The 19,374-nt window shown below is 40.1% G+C and overlaps 1 protein-coding gene across 1 annotated transcript in view; it reads left to right on the top strand.

Annotated features, from left to right (window-relative positions):
* The first annotated feature begins 10,056 nt into the window (after positions 1-10,056).
* Positions 10,057-19,374, top strand: part of CTR9 (CTR9 homolog, Paf1/RNA polymerase II complex component) — a 29,179-nt gene continuing 19,861 nt past the window's right edge. Inside the window, exons 1-6 of the mRNA XM_032166614.2 lie at positions 10,057-10,292; positions 11,505-11,603; positions 13,787-14,026; positions 14,509-14,626; positions 15,582-15,671; positions 19,012-19,160. Coding sequence (XP_032022505.1) covers positions 10,248-10,292; positions 11,505-11,603; positions 13,787-14,026; positions 14,509-14,626; positions 15,582-15,671; positions 19,012-19,160 — 741 coding nt within the window. The 5' untranslated portion in view covers positions 10,057-10,247. The remainder of the gene's footprint in view (positions 10,293-11,504; positions 11,604-13,786; positions 14,027-14,508; positions 14,627-15,581; positions 15,672-19,011; positions 19,161-19,374) is intronic.

Here is a 19,374-nt window from a genome sequence, read left to right as displayed (position 1 = left end):
GATGAAATAAGCTGTACAACAAACTCCTGTAACACGAGTTTACCTACGTAACAAATCTGCACATGTACCCATGAACCTAAAAGTTAAAATTAAAAAAACAAAAACAAAAAAAACCTTCCCTGTTTGACCTACCATATGCCTCCATTTCTTTATCTGTAAAATGCAGACTATAACAGTACCCACGTCATAGGACTCTTGTGAGGATTAAATTAGTTAATATATATATAAAGCATTTAGAAGAGTTCCTGACACATCATAAGTACTGTATAAATGATGTTGTGTGAGGAAAGGCCAAGGGGAATAAAAACAGTCTAGAGGCTGGGTGCCGTGGTTCATGCTTGTAATCCCAGCACTTTGGGCGGCTGAGGTGGGTGGATCACCTGAGATCAGGAGTTTGAGATCAGCCTGGCCAATAAGGTGAAACCCTGTCTCTACTAAAAATACAAAAATTAGCCAGGCATGGTGGCACACGCCTGTAGTCCCAGCTACGTGGGAGGGTGAGGCAAAAGGATCACTTGAACCCAGGAGGTGGAGGTTGCAGGGAGCTGAGATTGCACCACTGCACTCCAGCCTGGGTGATGGAGTGTGACTCTGTCTCAAAAAAAAAAAAAGCAGTCTAGAGTCTGGTGGAATGAGTACCGCCTTCAAACATCTGAAGGACTGTCCTGTACAAGACCCTTTTATGGAAAATTAACAGAAGTGGAGGCTTGGCTCTTAATAAAGAATCAGAAATGGTTTGAGGGCCCTAGAGTGACCAAACATTCCCAGTTTGCCCAGGACTGTCCCGGTATTAAAACTGAAAGTGCCATCTCGGAAAACTGCTAGGACCCAGGCAAATGGGGCCAACAGATGGTTGGTCACTCTAGCTGTCCCCCAGCGAGGCGTCCTTCATGAAGCAGAGAGTACCTGTCGCTGATGGATCTGAGCAGAAGCTGAGGAATCCTGGTTAAGTGTTGGTAGAGCAGCTTTCCCTGCATGAGGAAGGAACTGAGACTGGATAAGCTTTAATCCAGATAAAGCACATTTTTATGGAAACAACTTGGATCTGGAGAGAGAAAAAACCCCACTTCAAATTCTGTCTCTGCCACTTACTAGCTTTGTGATATTGGATAACTTAACTTTCTGAGCTTCAGTTCCTTGATCCATAAAATAGGAATAACCATTCCCAACTTGTAAGGCTATTGTATGGATTAGACATAATGTATGGGGGGTGACTTGCACAGTGCCTGGCACAATGTAAGTATCCGATAAGTTATAACTTCTCCCTCTAAGGTCCAACTCTAGGATTCTCTAATCCCCAGGTTCTCTAAGCCGTGGTTCTCAAACCAGCAGCATGGGCAGCACCTGGGTACTTATTAGAAGTGCGAATTATCCACTCCACCCCATACCTACTGAATCAGAAACTGTGAGTGGGGCCCAGAAATCTCAGTTTGAGTTGGCTCTCCAGCTGATGCTTGTTACCCAAAACATTTGAGAAGCACTGCCTGAAGGGACTGTCCTATCGCTGAAATCAAAAACATGGAAAGTCTCTCCAAAACTTGAAAAGCTCTCCCTTTATTCCACTGTAAAATAAAGTTATTTTAAAATGCTATTAACATTGGAACATAATTTTTTCAAATAAAACAAAAGAAATTAAAAATAGTGCTGATCCCAATGCCTTTTTTTTCTTTTTTTAAATTGCCTTTGTAAATAGGCCTCACGTGCGCCAGCTGTCTGCACTCTGGCGTAGATAAGTCAGTATGACCTGGCTTTGACACATCCTCAGACCAACAGCACTGATAAGTTGACTAAGTTTGGTTACACTGTGTTAGCCACTAATGTGGCCAACCATAAACTACACAGTCAAATTTATTTTCCACACTAACTGAGGGAGCAAGTGGGTAGGATAGTTGGGAAAGGATTTCCTAAATGGTTATAGCATACTTCTTTAGGCATAAAAGCACTCTAGGGGTAAGTAAAAAGAATTCTCACTGGAGTACATGTTAATTTTTTTTCTCTGCCCTGACAGGTCGCAGAACACAGTATATTTATAACATACATAAAGATAGAGAAAGAGGAAAAAAATATTTTAAAACAGTACTAAACCCATTTTATAAAGATCTTTTAGTATACAAAATCCAAGATCATTCGGTCAAAATGACCCATCTTTTTTTTAATTTGAAATATTTCTTACAACTTTTAGGAATGAATGTGAAGAATAATCTTTTCAAGGTCCTGAAAATATCTTCAAAATATTTACTTAAACACTTAAGCAGAAAGTTTCGTCTACACAAAGCAGTAACATGCAAAGTCTATGTATACATTTGTAGGGTAAATGCACCTGTAGCAATAACTTAAGCATACCTTAGAATGACTTTGTATGGTAGATACACCTGAAATGTGTGTGTTTCCGAGCTAGGCAATCCGTGTGTGACCAACCTGGAGAGTCTTTCCTTGTCAATGAGGAACATCTGAGCCCCTGGACCATCCAGTGGAACGCAGGCTATACGGGGAGATTGAGGCCCTGAGTTCTGGGTTAAATGAAGGTTGCCAGATGGAGGTTGTTAGCAGGAAAGTGTTAAGTGAAAATGCTGTATAAACTGCATGCTGTTTGCAAGCAGTTGTGGTTTTCCTGCCCAGCTCGCTGCCTCCACTAGGTCATGTGGTTATGCGGTCCATCCCGCCGCCACCGATGTTTCTGTAGGTGAGGCGGGTCTCCTGCCCAGCCCACCGCCACTACACTCTCTCCCCTGTATGTGAGCCCCTAATAAAACCCCATGTCTTCTTTGCTGGCTCTGGGTCTCTTCTTTGGCCTCTTGAACCTGGTGCTTTCCCTATTGAGGTTAATAGGGGTTCCACACAACATTTGCTTTTAGAAACAAAGTTCTTTACTATGTTTTGCATTTTTTCATACACAAGAAAACTCAAAATTTATATAATGAGCATTTCCAGCATCCTTACCCTGGGAGAGGGGGTGTTTGGAAAGTATCTCTTCAAGAATGACAGAGGCAGAGGGAAGACAAGACTACATACACAAGAATGTATTTTAAAGAGAAAAGGGTAAATATCCTGTGATACACTGTTCTCCAAAGCTGAATATAGTTCAGTGCCAAGCTATCTTTGGAGACGATAAGAAAAATATAAAGGCGAGAGTTCCTTGTAGAAGGATGATAACAAGGAAGACTTCCTGGAGATAGAACACACAACGGATGTCAGATAATCAGTAAATTTTAATGCTATGACGTGTGCCCTTGTTGCTAGCTTTAAAGAATGTTTTTGTCAAGATTTTGCTCATGATACCCTTTCTGCATAAAACATCCTTCCCATAATTCTGCTTATTCAAATCCTACCCATCTTTCAAGGCCTACCTGAAGTTCTATCTTCTTTCCTTCCTTCAATAAGGATCAATAATAAAGTCCTTCAGGAGCCGGGCGCGGTGGCTCACGCCTGTAATCCCAGCACTTTGGGAGGCCGAGGCGGGCGGATCACGAGGTCAGGAGATGGAGACCATCCTGGCTAACACGGTGAAACCTCGTCTCTACTAAAAATACAAAAAATTAGCCAGGCGCAGCGGCGGGCGCCTGTAGTCCCAGCTACTCGGGAGGCTGAGGTAGAAGAATGGCGTGAACCCGGGAGGCGGAGCTTGCAGTGAGCCGAGATCGCGCCACTGCACTCTGGCCTGGGAGAAAGAGCAAGACTCCGTCTCAAAAAAAAATAAATAAATAAAATAAAATAATAAAAAAAATAAAAAATAAAGTCCTTCAGGAGGGAGGGGCTGGGTGTAATGGTTCACACCTGTAATCCCAGCACTTTGGGAGGCCAAGGCAAGAGTTTTTCTTGAGATCAGGGGTTCCAGGCCAGCCTTGGCAACATAGTAAGACCCTTATATATATATATATACATACACACATATACACACATATACATATACATAAGAAGGAGAGTCATATGATATGTATTGAAAAAATGTACACGTTCCACCTGAAGTGAGAAAACTCCAAGGGATAGAGTAGTGACCGCTTCCAAAGCAGTGACTGCTTCTAAAGCAATGACACATACGCACTGACCTAACACCTGACACCCCATCTTATTTTCCACACCAATCCTCAGAGACAGATATGACTACCCCACCCCAACCTAACCCAACCTCACTCCCAATCTTGTTGTCTACACTATTGACAGATTACTGTGCCCGTTACAGGGTTGTTCTGAGAATTAAATGAGTTTCTGTATGTAAAATTCTGACACAAGTAAATATTCAATACCTGTTAGATGTATTAAGTGTAGATGTTAACTTTCTGTTTAATTACTACTAGGGGAAGTAAAATCAATCAAAAAAGTAACTTTCTCAGGCATCCCAAAGATATCACATACTTAGGGATAATTTCCATGCTAATCTCTTGCCTTGGGGATTCACAGACCAAGTAGGCAATGTTAAACACCAAACCCACCTGAGATACAGACCTGTGGTTGTAAGTGCTTAGGAGAGACTCTTCCCCCATTGCACCATCTATAACTTTTATACCCAGAACTTCTGTGTTGGTGGGATTTTTTTTTAGTTCCCCCACTTTTACTTAGGGTGTAATCTTTTAAGCGTTCCAACGTGGGCCCAAAGCCTCTAATCCTGTTTCCATGTGAACATTAAGACGCAATTCACTGGAATATATCAGCCACCACTACCTGGGTAGTCTTAGCATGGGCTTAAATGCCTGTTCTTCCGATTATTAGATAGCTCAGCTATTCATTTGTGAGGACATTTACTCTGCGTGTGTGTGTGTGTGTGTGTGTGTGTGTGTGTGTGTTTTCAATCCAGCAAATCTAGGTGTTTTTAGCAGGAGAGTTTTCTGGTTATTTCTGGTTATTCAAATCTGCCAGAACTAAGATTTCTATCAGAGTGTTTTACTGACAGTCAAATTAGGTGTGTTGACCTTTATTCCCAGTTCTTACCTAAAGGAGCATTTTATGTAATTTTAAATTCCTGAAACTATAGTGATGTTTTGGAGATGAATATTTATTGAAACCCCAGAGGAAACTATGACACAGGGTATTCTAAGACAACTGCCCAGGCAACTGTAATGATAAATTATAACCCTAAAACTTTTGCCTAATGATGATTTGTCCTAATATTTCATAAACAAGCCTTATTTTAATAATTAATAGGGAAAAGTATAATTTAAAAATTCAGCTGCAACAACATGGGATACTCAGCCATAAAAAGGAATGAAATAATGGCATTCATGGCAACCTGGATGGAGTTGGAGACCATTATTCTAAGTGAAGTAACTCAGGAATGGAAAACCAAACGTCATATGTTCTCACTTATAAGTGGGAACTAAGCTATGAGGACACAAAGGCCTAAGAATGATATGATGGGCTTTGGGGACTCAGGGGTGGGAGAAGGGTGGAGGGGTGAGGGATAAACGACTACACATTGGGTACAGTGTACACTGCTCGGGTGACAGTTGCACCAAAATCTCAGGAATCAACACTAAAAATTTTATCCACATAACAAAAAACACCTGTTCCCCCAAAACTATTGAACTTTTTTTAAAAAGGAAAACAATAAAAATAATTCAGCTGCAGAGATGTGTCCTGCTGATAGGCCTCTGTTACGGGCCACACTGTGTTCCCCTCAAAATTCATTTATGGAAGTCCTAACTCCCAGTACCTCAGAATGTGACTATATTTAGAGACAGGATCTTTAGAGAGGTCATCAAATTAAAATAAAGTCATTAGGTTGAGCCCTAATTCAATGACAGAAGTTTTTATAGGAAGAGGAGATTAGGATTTAAACTCAGAGAGAGTGAAGAACATGGGAAGCCACAGAGAGTAGACAGCCATATACGAGCCAGGGAAAGAGGCCTCAGGAGAAACCAAACCTGCCAATGCCTTGAGCTCTCATTTCCAGCCTACAGAATTGTCAGAAAATACATTTCTGTTGTTTAAGTCATCCAGTCTGTGGTACTTTGCTATGGGAGCCCTAGCCCCAGCAAACTAACATAGCTTCGTATTGTTTCTTAATAATTTATACAAACTACTTAAAACACTCCAATTTGTGTCCTGCTATTTAAAAGATATCTAACTTAAGATCTAAAATATTATTTAGGTTGAGCGTGGTGGCTCATGCCTGTAATTCCAGCACTTTGGGAGGCAGAGGCTAGAGGATCACCTGAGCCTGGGGAGGTCAAGGCTGCAATGAGCCATGATCACATCACTGCCCTCCAGCCTGGGTGACAGAGTGAGACCCCGTCTAAAAAAAAAAAAAAAAAAAATATATATATATATATATATATACACACACACATATATATACATATATATATACACACACATATAATTATATATAACAAATTATATGTATATTTAATTTGTTAAGATCAACTTTCTTCACTCCTTTTTAATAATTAGCATATTTCGCCAGATGTGGTAGTGTCTGCCTATAATCCCAGCTGCTTGGGAGGCTGAAGCAGGAGATTGCTTGAGCCCAGGAGTTTGAGGCTGCAATGAGCTATGATCGTGCCACCGTACTCCATCCTGCATGACAGAGTGAGACCCTGCCTCAAAAATAATAAATTAATTAATAATTAGCATATTTTATCAACATATAAAATAACTTACTCTTCGGATTGGCTAAATGTATATATTTACCAATATTACAGCCAACTGCAATACCAACAACATAAAACTAAGAATCTTAGCAATCTATTTAGAACATGTACTCAACAAAACCCACGCTGGCCTAATACACTAACTGCTTTGCCTTGATCTGGTGCACTCAGGCCCAATATGGGGCATGGTGTTTTGTGAATGGACATTATGCAATCATGCCAGTTGAAATAAAATCTTTGAAATTGCTCCAAAACTGGTTCTACAGCTTTAAAACATCTAATTTCATCAGTGTCTGCTACATTTTAGGGAAAAACAAAAGGCTGCTTGTAGCAACCTGATACCAAGAGTGTAGTTTAAGTCTCAATGGTTGCCAGGCCCCGGTAGGTGATTATCTCTTCACTGTCCTCGCTGATTCCTTGCAGGTCACCTTCCTCTTGACGCCCTCTTTGTGCTAGAATTCCTCAGGCTGGGAACTTGGCCCTTCTCTCGTCACTCTCCATTCTCTCTCTAGGTTATCTAATCTAATTTAATCCCATAGTTTTAAAATTCATCTTTACGGCAATGGCTCTCAGACTTATTTCTCCAGGTTAGAAACTGTCTTCTAAATTACAGATCTGTAATTTAGACTATCTGAAATCTGCATCTGGCTGTCGCAGAGACAGCACAAACAACACATGTGAAATCCAACTAGTGGTCTACCCTTGCCCAAATGTGCTCCTCCACTAATCTTTCCTATTTTAGGAAATGACACATCATTCACCCAGTTGTTCATGCCAGAAACTGGACGTCCTTCTTAACACTACTTTTTCAGTGACCCCGGCCTATATCCAATACATTGGCAAGTCCTAGTGACTAAGGTATCAACAGATGATTGATAGACAGATAGATAGATGATAATCTTAAATCCATCCACTTCTCTCCACCTCCACTGTCTTAAACCTATTCCTATTTATCATCTGTGACCTGGACAGCAGTTTCCTAAGTGGTCTGCCCACATCCTCCCAAGACACTTTCCAATCCATCTTTCACAACGTAGCCAGAATAATCTTTTAAAACCAATTCTTTTTTCTTTTTTTTTTTTTTTTCAGACAGAGTCTCACTCTGTCACCAGGGCTGGACTGCAGCAGCATGATCTTGGCTCACTGCAACCTCCACCTCCACCTCCGGGGCTCAAGTGATTCTCGTGCCTCAGCCTCCTGAGTAGCTAGGATTACAGGCATGCACCACCACACCCAGCTAATTTTTGTATCTTTAGTAGAGACAAATTTCACCATGTTGCCCAGACTGGTCTTGAATTCTTAAGCTCATGTGATAGGCCACCTCGGCCTCCCAAAGTACTGGGATTACAGGCATGAGCCACCATGCCTGGCCAAAACCAATTCTCTTTTATTCTTTCTTCCTCTCATTGACACATACACATCACTAAAAACCTTTCAATCACTTTGCATGTAAGATAAAACCCCAAATCAAACACTTGCAAAAGTATACAAGTGAATTTAGGCTTTAGAAGGACTGATACATCAAATACACACACACCAAGGTTTACAGTTAGTTGCTTCATGGTGGGAAGAGAGCAATTTTCTCATATGATTGCCATATGACCCCAAGCTCCCACATATCTTCAGACTGTTGCAGTACAAAAGTCAGCAATTAAACTGTAAGAGAGTCAGTAATATATGGGAAATGCTGAAAGTTTTGTTCACTTTGGAGACTACAGATAGTGTGATACTGTTTTCACGGTTTATTTCAGAACACAAAGTATTTTGTTTTTCCTGTGGGAAGTAATATGTACACTTACTCATTTTGGAAATAGGACAAGATGTCAGTTTTGCTTTATATGCATAAAGCCCAGCATGTCTGGGTACTTCTTATATCAACTTCAACTCATGCCACTCTCCCCCTCATTTTCTACATTCTAGTCACATGACCTTCTTGCAGGTTCTCAAAGCTCTTCCCCAACATGCTGTCCCCTCTGTCTGGTACACATTCCCCTACATACTTTACCTGCCAAACCTTACTCATTTTCCCAGATGCAACTTAAATGTCACTTCCTCCAAATCCCACTCTAAATTGAGTGCCCCAACTACTCAATCATAGCACTCTGCATTATCAGGTATGATGCCTTTGGATGCGAATAACTGAAAAACCAAACCTATCAATAGAGTTTTTAATATCAGGGAGGCTTTCGGGCATGGAGAATAACAATCACCACTATGTGTACTTTTGTTTAATGCTTACTTTATAAACTTTAAAATGTATTAAACAGTACTTCTGGGAAATACTGTCTGATGCCATCCAATGCAGTATTCACTAACCACATGTGGCTACTGAACACTTGAAATACGACTAATCCAATTAAGGAATTTAATTAAAAATTTTTTAATTAATTTAAATTTTGGAAAAACTAAACTATGCGAACCTATTTTTTCAACTGCAAACTTTATGAAATCCAAACACAGATCCAATATTTCCAGTTAAAATCAGGCAACTAAGTGTATACATGTGAAATACGTATCGAATTTTCAAGACTTAGTATTAAAAAAATGTAAAAATTATCTTAATTTTTATATTGATTACATGTTGAAATGAGATTTTGGATATATCATGTTAAATAAATTACTAAAATTAATTTCCTTTTTTTTTTTTTTTTTTGAGGTGGAGTCTCGATCAATCCCCAGTCTGGAGTGCAGTGGCTGATCTCGGCTCACTGCAACCTCCGCCTCCCGGGTTCAAGTGAGTCTCCTGTTTCAGTCTCCCTGGTAGCTGGGATTACAGGCGCCCACCACCGCGCCGGGCTGATTTTTGTATTTTTAGTAGAGATGGGTTTTCACCATGTTGGTCAGGCTGGTCTCGAACTCCTGACCTCAGATGATCCGCCCGCCTTGGCCTCCCAAAGTGCTGGGATTACAGGCGTGAGCCACCGCGCCCGGCCTCATCTGCAATTTTATTTAAATCACAAATATACTAGATCCTCTTACATGCTTCGAAGAACTAAAAAAAATAAGACATGAATTATCACAATGATTACCGAATTAATTGTAAATTTTTTAATTTAAACTAGTCACAAAGGTATCACAGGTATGACTTACACCTAACGGGGGCCAAAAGATGAACTAATGATTGGGTTGCGGAGCGAATGACTGAATTATCCACAACAATCTTGGGAAGAAAACAGGATTGGCCAGACCCATCCCAAGAGGTCCACGTCAGGCAGGGGCCCCGCCCACCGCGGGACCAAGCGGCTACGCCTTCCAAGCTTTCATTCGGGGCCGCACCAGCGCTGAGGAGATTCAAACGCCATATGGTTCCGAAGGTCCTGCAGGCTCTCGGGTCACCCTACAGCCGACACGCCAACGAAAGCTTCGGAGCCGCCAACCCCAAAACGGAAACACCGGAGCCACAAGCTGAGCTCGCGTAGGGCACGCTCCCGCGGGAGTGCTTCCGGGACAGGGGGCGGGGTCGCCGGAAGTGGCCGTCCGCCGTCCGCTGCTCGTTGTTTAAGCGGCTGACGGGAAGGAGAAGCCAGAGCTCCGGCGGCACCGCGGGGCGGCAGTCAAGACCAGAGCCGGAGCCGTCACTCACCTCTGGATTGGCCTGAAGCGGAGACTACCGGCTGCGGAGCGGCGGGGCGAGACACTTGCTCGCCTTCTGACCCCATCATGTCGCGGGGCTCCATCGAGATTCCCCTCCGGGACACTGACGAGGTAAGTGTCGTGTATGGAGGTGGGTGGGGGCCATGAACTTGTACGATCGCCCCCACCGACTTCGCTCGACTTCGTTTCTGAAGCGAGAGCATCCTCCTTCCCTAAGAGCCCTGATCGAAATACCTGGCCAAGGTCTGATCATCATCTTCTTCAGCCCCTGTGCCCTCTCAGGCTGGGGGCACCGCATCTCTGCAGCCTCAGGGCCACTCGGAGAAGGAGTTCTTGAAAGTTCCTCTCCAGCCTGTTCGAATTTGACAGTGCGCTACTCTTTTCCCAACCAAGACACGGGAGCAGAGGTGTGAGAGTACCCGATAAACTGTAAAACACCTCGCAGATTACAGAGGTGGGCGCTGATGTTACCGGGGTTTATATGCTTGCTGCTTAAACTCGAGATCTTTCCCTGGGAATATATAGGAGGTCGCCTCTTCTCCGTTAGAAACTGGAGTCTGTCATGGTGCACTGTGTTCTCTACACCAACTCTCCTTCAGCGAGATAGCCCAAGATTTACCGCCCCTGTGTGCTGATAAAATTTAACCTCCTCTCCCTTACCTATGTCTCATTCATGGGTGGCCTGTGGCTTGTCTGAGTAAAGCTCTCAGCTTTGATGTTCAGTCTTCTTGTATATCTTTTATTTTTATTTTTTTGTTTGAGATATAATATTGAGGTATAAAATTCAGTGGTTTTTAGTGTATTCGCAAAGTTGTGTAGTCATTACCTCTAATTCCAGGACATTTTCCTATTATTATTTTTGTGCTTACAGTCAGGACGGTCTGTTACACGCAGGTGCCACCTCCATGATTAATGTGTGCAGTGGCATTCAACTTTGCATGGCCTGTAGGGTCATGCATCTCAAGGAGTTAGACCTATGGCATAAGAGTCTCTAGGGTGCTTATCTGCACTTTACTTGGATTCTATGTTAAGTAGGATTTTGTTTTGTTATTTTTGAGTAAGCAGACCATTTCTAGCATTTTATAGTTCCAGTGATTTGGGGACAAGTAGCAGGGTTTGTTTGCTTCTCCGTGCTTTAACTTTATTATAGTATAACCTATTTGTCATGTGCTCCTTAAACATTAACATGGATTAGCTCAACCGTATTGAAAGTGAACACGTACTCTGTGTATATGCATGTTGATTATATTCATGAAAAGCAGCAAAGATGAAATGTGAATTTTTAAGTGGAATAAGAGTTAAGACCTACATTTTGTATTTTAGGTCATTGAACTTGACTTCGATCAGTTACCGGAGGGAGATGAAGTTATCAGTATTCTGAAACAGGAACACACACAACTGCACATATGGATTGCTTTGGCGGTCAGTATTCATGTAGCAAATATTTTTTATTTGTTGACTAGGAAAACATGTAGTTTCTGTTTTCAGATATAGTAATAGCCAGCTTGGCTGCATGATAGATTAGTTATACCATGTGTATGGAAGTTAATTGCATTAATAATTTATGGAACAATAAGGCCATTTTCCTAAATGATATGCTGCTCTACTGGTGAATTAGTATATGTTGGTAAAGGCAAAATTCATTTAAGTAGTACTCTATATTGAATATTTTATTATTTAGTGCTTGTTCAGTGAAGGCTGGCTTATGGTTTATAGATTGAAAAGAAGCGAAGTGCTTCTATGTGAACATTGCTGCTTAACATTGTTTCCTATAACAATAAAACATTTCCCTTAAAATATTCTAGAAAGTGATTAGGTTCCGGGAAAATCACTTCACCCAAAATCACAAAAGTTCTTTTGGGTGAAGTTTATCTCAGGCTTATGTTTTTTGTCCTATTTAGTCTCCTTCAATGTGAATCTTACTGGAGATTCTCAAGAAAATCCAATCAGAAAGCCTAAAATTCTATATCCTCTACTTGCCAGCATCAGCTGCATAGTGATGTTTCCTTTTTCTAGGACTAGGTAATATAAATGTTACAGTCATTATTCCTAAGTAGATGTGCCACATTGCTTTCATACAAACATACAGAAGAGGCTCCTAATATTGTCTTGAAGAGTCAGAGAAATAGGTCTGGAATTGGGCTTATATCCAGTGCTCAAGACTGCTCTAAGAGTTTTTTCTTTTTGGATGTGGATTTACAGAGAAGTATTTTCAGTGACAAGCAGTGCCTTCTTGACTTGAAGTGCCAAGTTTTCTTATTCCATGGAGACCAAGCCTCCTTGTCACACACATTTTTTTTAAAACCAGATGGTAATTTAGATGTATATAATATATATATATATATATATTTTTTTTTTTTAAGTACATATGCCCTCCTTAACAGCACTTAAACAAAAATTAGAATATTGGAGGATTAGCATGGCACCTGTAGTAGAATAAATTAATGACACATTGTGGGATATAGATTTTTGTAGGGAAAAGAATGTAGGCTTTGGGGTTAGATCAAGTCCCGGCATGGCTGCTAACTAGCTATGTGACCTTAGACAAATGATCTAACTTCTGAGCATATGTCCTCATTTAAAATATAGAGATGTTAGCATCTACCTCATAGAGTGGTTGTACAGATTAGAGAATATGTATATGAAATTCCTTTCATGGTATGTGACCAATAGTCAGTGGTTAATAAGTGGTGGATATTCCACATAGAGACAGAGTCTCTCTATTTTGCCCAGGCTAGACTCAAACTCCTGGGCTCAAGCCATCCTGCCACTGCAGCATCCCAAGTAGTAGATTACAGGTGCATACCACAACACCTAGTGGATATTTCTTTTATTATTTATAAGTCAAACGGATGCCTAGAGAAGTTATTAAACAGGCCCAAATCACAGATAATTTTTGGTAGATCTAGAACCAGAACCCAAGTTTTCTATTTAGAATTCTTCATCTCTTTCACTATTGTTTTCTCTCTTAGGCTCTACTTATCTGAAAATTTTAGTTAGAAATCAACTAGATAAGCAGCAGATTGGGAACATTTTGAATGATTCCAGTTTTTTAAACAGCTTTATTAAAGTCTAATGGATTTATAATAAACTGCACATATTTGACATTTACCATTTGATAAGTTTTATCATCTGTATATACCTGTGAAATCATCACCACAATCAAGATTAATGAATACATTCATCACCTTCCAAAAGTGTCCTCTGTACCACTCCCCACAAGTCCCCCACCCCACCCCTAATCCGCGTGCCAGACAACCACTGGTCTGCTTTTTGACACTAGAGATTGTTTTACATTTTCTAGAGTTTTATATAAATGGAATCACACAATATGTACTTTTTTTTGGTCTGATTTCTTTCATTCAGCATAATTATTTTTAGATTTATCCATGTTGTAGCATGTATCAATAGTTCATTCCTTTTCATTGTAGGATAGTATCCATTTTATGGGTACACCATAGCTTGTTTATCCATTCACCTGTTAATCAACATTTTGATTGTTTCCAGTTTTTTGTTATTACAAATAAAGCTGCTATAAACATTTGTGTACAACTTTTTATATGGACATATGCTTTAGTATTCTAATTTGTTTTATTACCTTATAGCTGGAATACTACAAGCAAGGAAAAACAGAAGAGTTTGTAAAATTGTTGGAAGCAGCACGTATAGATGGCAATTTGGACTATAGAGACCATGAAAAAGACCAGATGACTTGCTTGGATACATTGGCAGCGTATTATGTACAACAGGCTCGGAAAGAAAAGAATAAGGACAATAAAAAGGATCTTATTACGCAGGCCACCTTGTTGTATACAATGGCCGATAAAATTATTATGTATGATCAGGTAAAAATAAAGTCAAATGTCTTTCCATTTATGAAGAGGGAAAAAAGCACATGAAAGCAAAATGTGTGTGATAGCAGATTTTTTGAAAGAGTTTTTCTTCAAATAACATGGTTGATAGAGTCAAAAAGAAGAAAGCTTCCTCATTAAAATTGGAATGCTTTGGTTTTTGTACTGTTTAAGTAATATGGGCAAATTTAGTACATAAAACTTGCTCCAGTAATTTTATTATCTCCAGGTGAATTTCAAGGATATTTTAGGGAATTTAAATTTTTCTTTTGGTTGTTGTTACTGGCACAGAAGACTTACATTTCAGGATAATTTCTCATTTTGCAGTTAAGAATTGCTTGTTAGTAGCTTAAGCACATTACATTGGATAGGGGAATTTGCATTGTGCTCCACCTCCTTCCTATTTGGTTTTCACTTTAGTGTTACATGTTCATGGTATATAGGAGTAAAGTCTAAGATAATACATTACTTTATAGAACCATTTGTTGGGAAGAGCCTGCTTCTGCCTACTTGAGGGTGACAAAATGGATCAAGCTGATGCACAGTTTCATTTTGTACTCAATCAGTCTCCAAATAATATTCCAGCCCTTCTTGGTAAGTGATCTTTGGCAACATGTTAGGAAACAATTGTTTTCAGCATATGCCTAGAATATGTCTCTTGGTAATAGCTCCTTAATAACTCCGCTAGATAGCAAAGTAGAAGAGCTTTATGTTGTTACAAATGAAATTACCTACAACAAATATTGTTGAAATTGTAGAAATAAAATATATACCAGTTAAGAATAATTTATTATTTAGGCCAGGCATGGTGTAATTTCAGCGCTTTGCAACCCTGTCTCGTTATACCTGTAATCCCAGCGCTTTGAGAGACTGAGGCAGGAGGATCACTTGAGGCCAGGAGTTCAAGACCAGCTGGGGCAACATAGCAAGACCCCATTTCTACAAAAAATAATTTTTTCAAAAAAGAGTAATTGGTTATACACTTCTGAAGAGCCAATAAACAATCTCTACTTAGACAACTTCAAGCTATTTCAATTATTACTTTGTAACATTTTTTAAACTTTTATTGAAGTTCAGGATACAAGTGTAGGTTTGTTACATAGGTAAACTTGTGTCATGGGGGTTTGTTGTGCAGGTTATTTCATCACTCAGGTATTAAGCCTAGTACCTATTAGTTATTTTTCCTGATCCTCTTCCTCCTCCCACCCTCCACCCTCCAAAAGGCCCCAGTATGTGTTGTTCCCCTCTGTGTGTCCATGTGTTCTCATCATTTAGCTCCCACTTATAAGTGAGAACAGGCGGTATTCAGTTTTCTGTTCCTATGTTAGTTTGCTAACTTTATAACATTTAACATAAAAACAGGAAGTTTTATTTTTAGACATAAATTAGTATACTTTTATGAAAAACAAATTTTTAATATGAAATTTTGTTGACTGTTTTCAAGTATTTCTTACTCAGGGATGTATTTAACTTAGATAAGTTAGTGTAAAACATAATAGACTTGTAGCCTTTAATCAGACACTGTGTTTATTTTTAAAAATCACTACAGGTAAAGCTTGCATTTCTTTCAACAAGAAGGATTACAGAGGAGCTCTTGCTTACTATAAGAAAGCATTGCGTACTAACCCAGGATGTCCAGGTAAGAGAAAAATTTTATTTTATGTCTAAACTGTGTATGACCCAGCTTAAAGCATTGAGGATTTGTCAGTTGCTTATGAAGTTAATTATGAAAAGATATTGTTGGATTATAGAAATGTCAGAATCAAGGTTTTTTTTTTTTTAGTGCTATGTTTGAGTCAAAAGCTGGATAGTAAGGCCAGGTGCGATGGATCATGCCGATAATCCCAGCACTTTGGTAAGCCGAGGCAGGAGGACCACTTGAGCCCAGGAGTTTGAGACCAGCCTGGGCAACGTAGTGAGACCCTGTCTCTACAAAAAATAAAAAAGTTACATGAGCATGGTGGCACACACCTGTGGTCCCAACTCCTTAGGAGGCTCAGGCTGGAAGATCGCTTGAGTCTGGGAGGTTGAGGCTGCAGTGAGCCATGAGTGTGCCATTGCATTCCAGCCTGGGCAACAGAACAAGACCTTGTCTCAAGGGGAAAAAAAAAATAGATAGGGTCTGGCTGTACTGGTTCACACCTGTAATCTCAGCACTTTGGGAGGTTGAGGTAGAAGGATTGCTTGAGCCCAGGAATTTGAGACCAACCTGTGCAACAAAGTGAGACCCCCGTCTTTACAGAAAATCAGCTGCACATGGTAGTGCTTGTGGTCGCAGCTACACAAGAGGCTAAGGCGGGAGGATTGCTTGAGCCTAGGCATTTGAGGCTGCAGTGAGCCGTGTTCATACCATGGCACTCCAGCCTGGGCAACAGAGCAAGACCCTGTCTCAAGAAAAAAAAAGTCTGGATAGTAGATTATAATATAATCTTTTTGACCTATAATATTTTTCTTTCCAAAATGTCATTCATGTAGCAAATTTTTATTGAGTACCAACTATGTGACAGGCAGTGTTCTAAACCCTGAGAATGTAGCAATTAACCAAAGAGACAAAAGTTCCTGCCCTCATGGAGTCCAGTCAGTGGGCAAGATAAATAGTAAAATATGTATGATGTGTAAGCTACCAATAAAAGCCAAGGAGAAGAATAAAGCAGAAAAAGGGTATGAGAAGCATCAGGAGTTGCTTAGAAAGGATGACCAAGGAAACTCATCAGAGATAGGAACATTTGTGTGAAGACCTAAAAAACAACTAGCAGCCATGCAGATATATAAGAGAAGACCACTCCTAGAGAGAGAGCATAGAAGGTACAAAGGTCCAGAGGAAAGAGGGTGCCTGATAAGTTTAAGGAAGAGTGAGGAGGCCATTGTATCTGGAATAGAGAGAGAAAGAGTGGGGGGGGAAGTAGTAAGAAATGGGGTCAAAGCTATAACCAGGGATTGACTAATCACATAGGGCATCACAGATTATGGTAAGGACTTTAGTTTTTACGTCGGCAGAGACGGGAAGCCATTGGAGGGCCTTGGGCAGTAGAGTGACATGATCTGACCTATATTTAAAAGGATTGTTTGAGTTTTGGGGTTGAGACTAGAGTGGGGCTCAAGGGGCGGGGGTCAAAGACAGAAGTAGGGAGAGCAGGGAGAAGGCATCTGCAGACAGGCAGGTCAGAGGTGATTGTGGCTCACACTAGGGAGGTAATAGTGGAGTTGGTACAAGTGATCAGATTCTACATGTATGTTGAAAGGAGAGCTGATGGAGTACATATGATGTGTAAGACAGGAAGAATCAAAGATAACTCCCTTGCACAAGCAATTGGAAAAGTAGAGTTATATTTTACTATATTTGGGAAATAGTTTAAGTGGAACTAGTTTTAGACATGAAAAGTTTGAAATACCTTTTAGACATATAAGTTGTCAAATTAAGCAGTTCAGACTTAAAGCTTTTAGAGCTTTATCCTGAGCCTTGAGAAGAATGTGGCTATATAACCTGAGTCACGTGGCATGCAGTTGCAATTTCTGCCTTTTTTTTTTTCTGTAAACAATTAAGATCAAATGGTGCCAGAAATAAGACCCCCCTCACATGGAGCAATAAAATAATCTTTTTAGAATATAGCAATTTGTAACCAATCAAGTTGCTGTGACATAGGAACCTGGTGTTATATTTTAGAATGTTATAATCCTACTAGAACTTCTCTATTTCCCCCCAAATAATTAAAACCTTAACTTTTTCACTTTGGAAAACGCTGATATCATTCATTTGGAGTCAGTACTTTTCTGGTGGCCATTCTCACACCTTGCGCTCCAATAAACTCTGTACTTAATCATATTTTCCAAATCCCGTTATTTAAAATTGACAAAGTGGAGACAGCAGAAAGGCAGGAATTCAGGAAAGAGGTCTGGGCTGAAGTCATCAACATATAGATAGTGTATAAAGCTGTGAATGAGTGCAAATAGAAAAGAGGTCTGGAGGTGGAGCCCTAGAGCACTCTGATATTAAGAGATTAGGGAAATAAGGAAGAATCAGCAAAGGAGACTGAGAAGATAACAGCCAGAGATATAGGAGGAAAATAGGGTAAGTGCATTGTCCTTAAAGGCAAATGTAAAATGTTTCCAGAAGAAGATGATGACCAACAGTGTCAAATTCTGTTGTTAGGTCAAGTAAAATAGGTTAGAGAATTGATCATTGGGTTTAGCAGCATACAAATCCATAGTGACCTTGATAAAAGCAGTTTTACTGGAATGGCGGGGTGAGAGCTTCACTGGAGTGTATTCAAGAGAAAATGGAAGGAAAGGAATTAGACATAGCAAGCATAGCTAGATCATTTTGGGAGTTTTGCTATCAAAGGAAGAACAGACATGATCGACAACTGGAAAGGGATATAGAATCAAGAGAGGATTTGTATAAGATGGCAGAATGTTTATGTGTAGATGAGAATGAATGATCCAGTAGAGAGAAAAAATAGGGCAGGGTTGCTGGAGCAGTATCCTTAAATAGATAAGAGGGCATCTAGTGACCAGTATGGCGATTGGCTTTAGATGGGAACTTGTGTTTTGGCATGGCCTTAAATGAGGTGGCACATATGAGCATAGCTCTGAAGGGAGCAATGGTATGTGCCCATAATCAGTCACATTATTTAAGGTCTTAGTGGAACTTTTGTTCTCTGTTTAAAAATTGTTCTTCAGTAATGAGAAATTGAAGGTATGGTTAGCAGCGATGTTAGAAGACAAGAAAAATACCAGTATTATAGGTGTTCTGTTCTATAGTGAGAAATGTGTCAGTGATAGGGGAGAGGGTTGGAATGTGGTATGATGTAGCCTCCAAGGAGACGAAGTTGTGATAGGTCAAAAGATTTTGTAGTGTAGTTATACTGAGGTTAATTTTGGGGATTTTGCAACTCATAAATAGAGAATGTTTAAGCATTTTTGTAACTGAACTCTAAAAAATGCCCTAGTTTGACAGATTGAATGACTTCATTTTATAGCGGAAGTTCGTTTAGGAATGGGCCATTGCTTTGTGAAACTTAACAAACTGGAAAAAGCTCGTCTGGCATTCAGCAGAGCCCTGGAACTCAATTCCAAATGCGTGGGAGCATTAGTTGGACTGGCTGTTCTAGAACTCAACAATAAAGAGGTATGTAAGTGAAAAAAGTATCTAGCTCCTAACTGCTTTGTCAGGCCCACAGCCTCTTATCTAAAACTCTTGGAGCCAGATGTGTCTTAGAAATTAAGATTACAGATTACAGAAAGGTACCTGTACTTTGTAATGTACAACACCCAGTTATTGGGGCACTACGCCAAAAGCAAACTTATATTTCTGTGGTAAAATGATAGAGTGTTCACACTAG

The sequence above is a fragment of the Hylobates moloch genome, unplaced genomic scaffold (assembly GCF_009828535.3).
Source record: "Hylobates moloch isolate HMO894 unplaced genomic scaffold, HMol_V3 SCAFFOLD_11, whole genome shotgun sequence".
Lineage (NCBI taxonomy): Eukaryota > Metazoa > Chordata > Mammalia > Primates > Hylobatidae > Hylobates > Hylobates moloch.
Note: the sequence above shows the minus strand (reverse complement) of the source record. Positions and strands in the feature narration are given on the sequence as shown.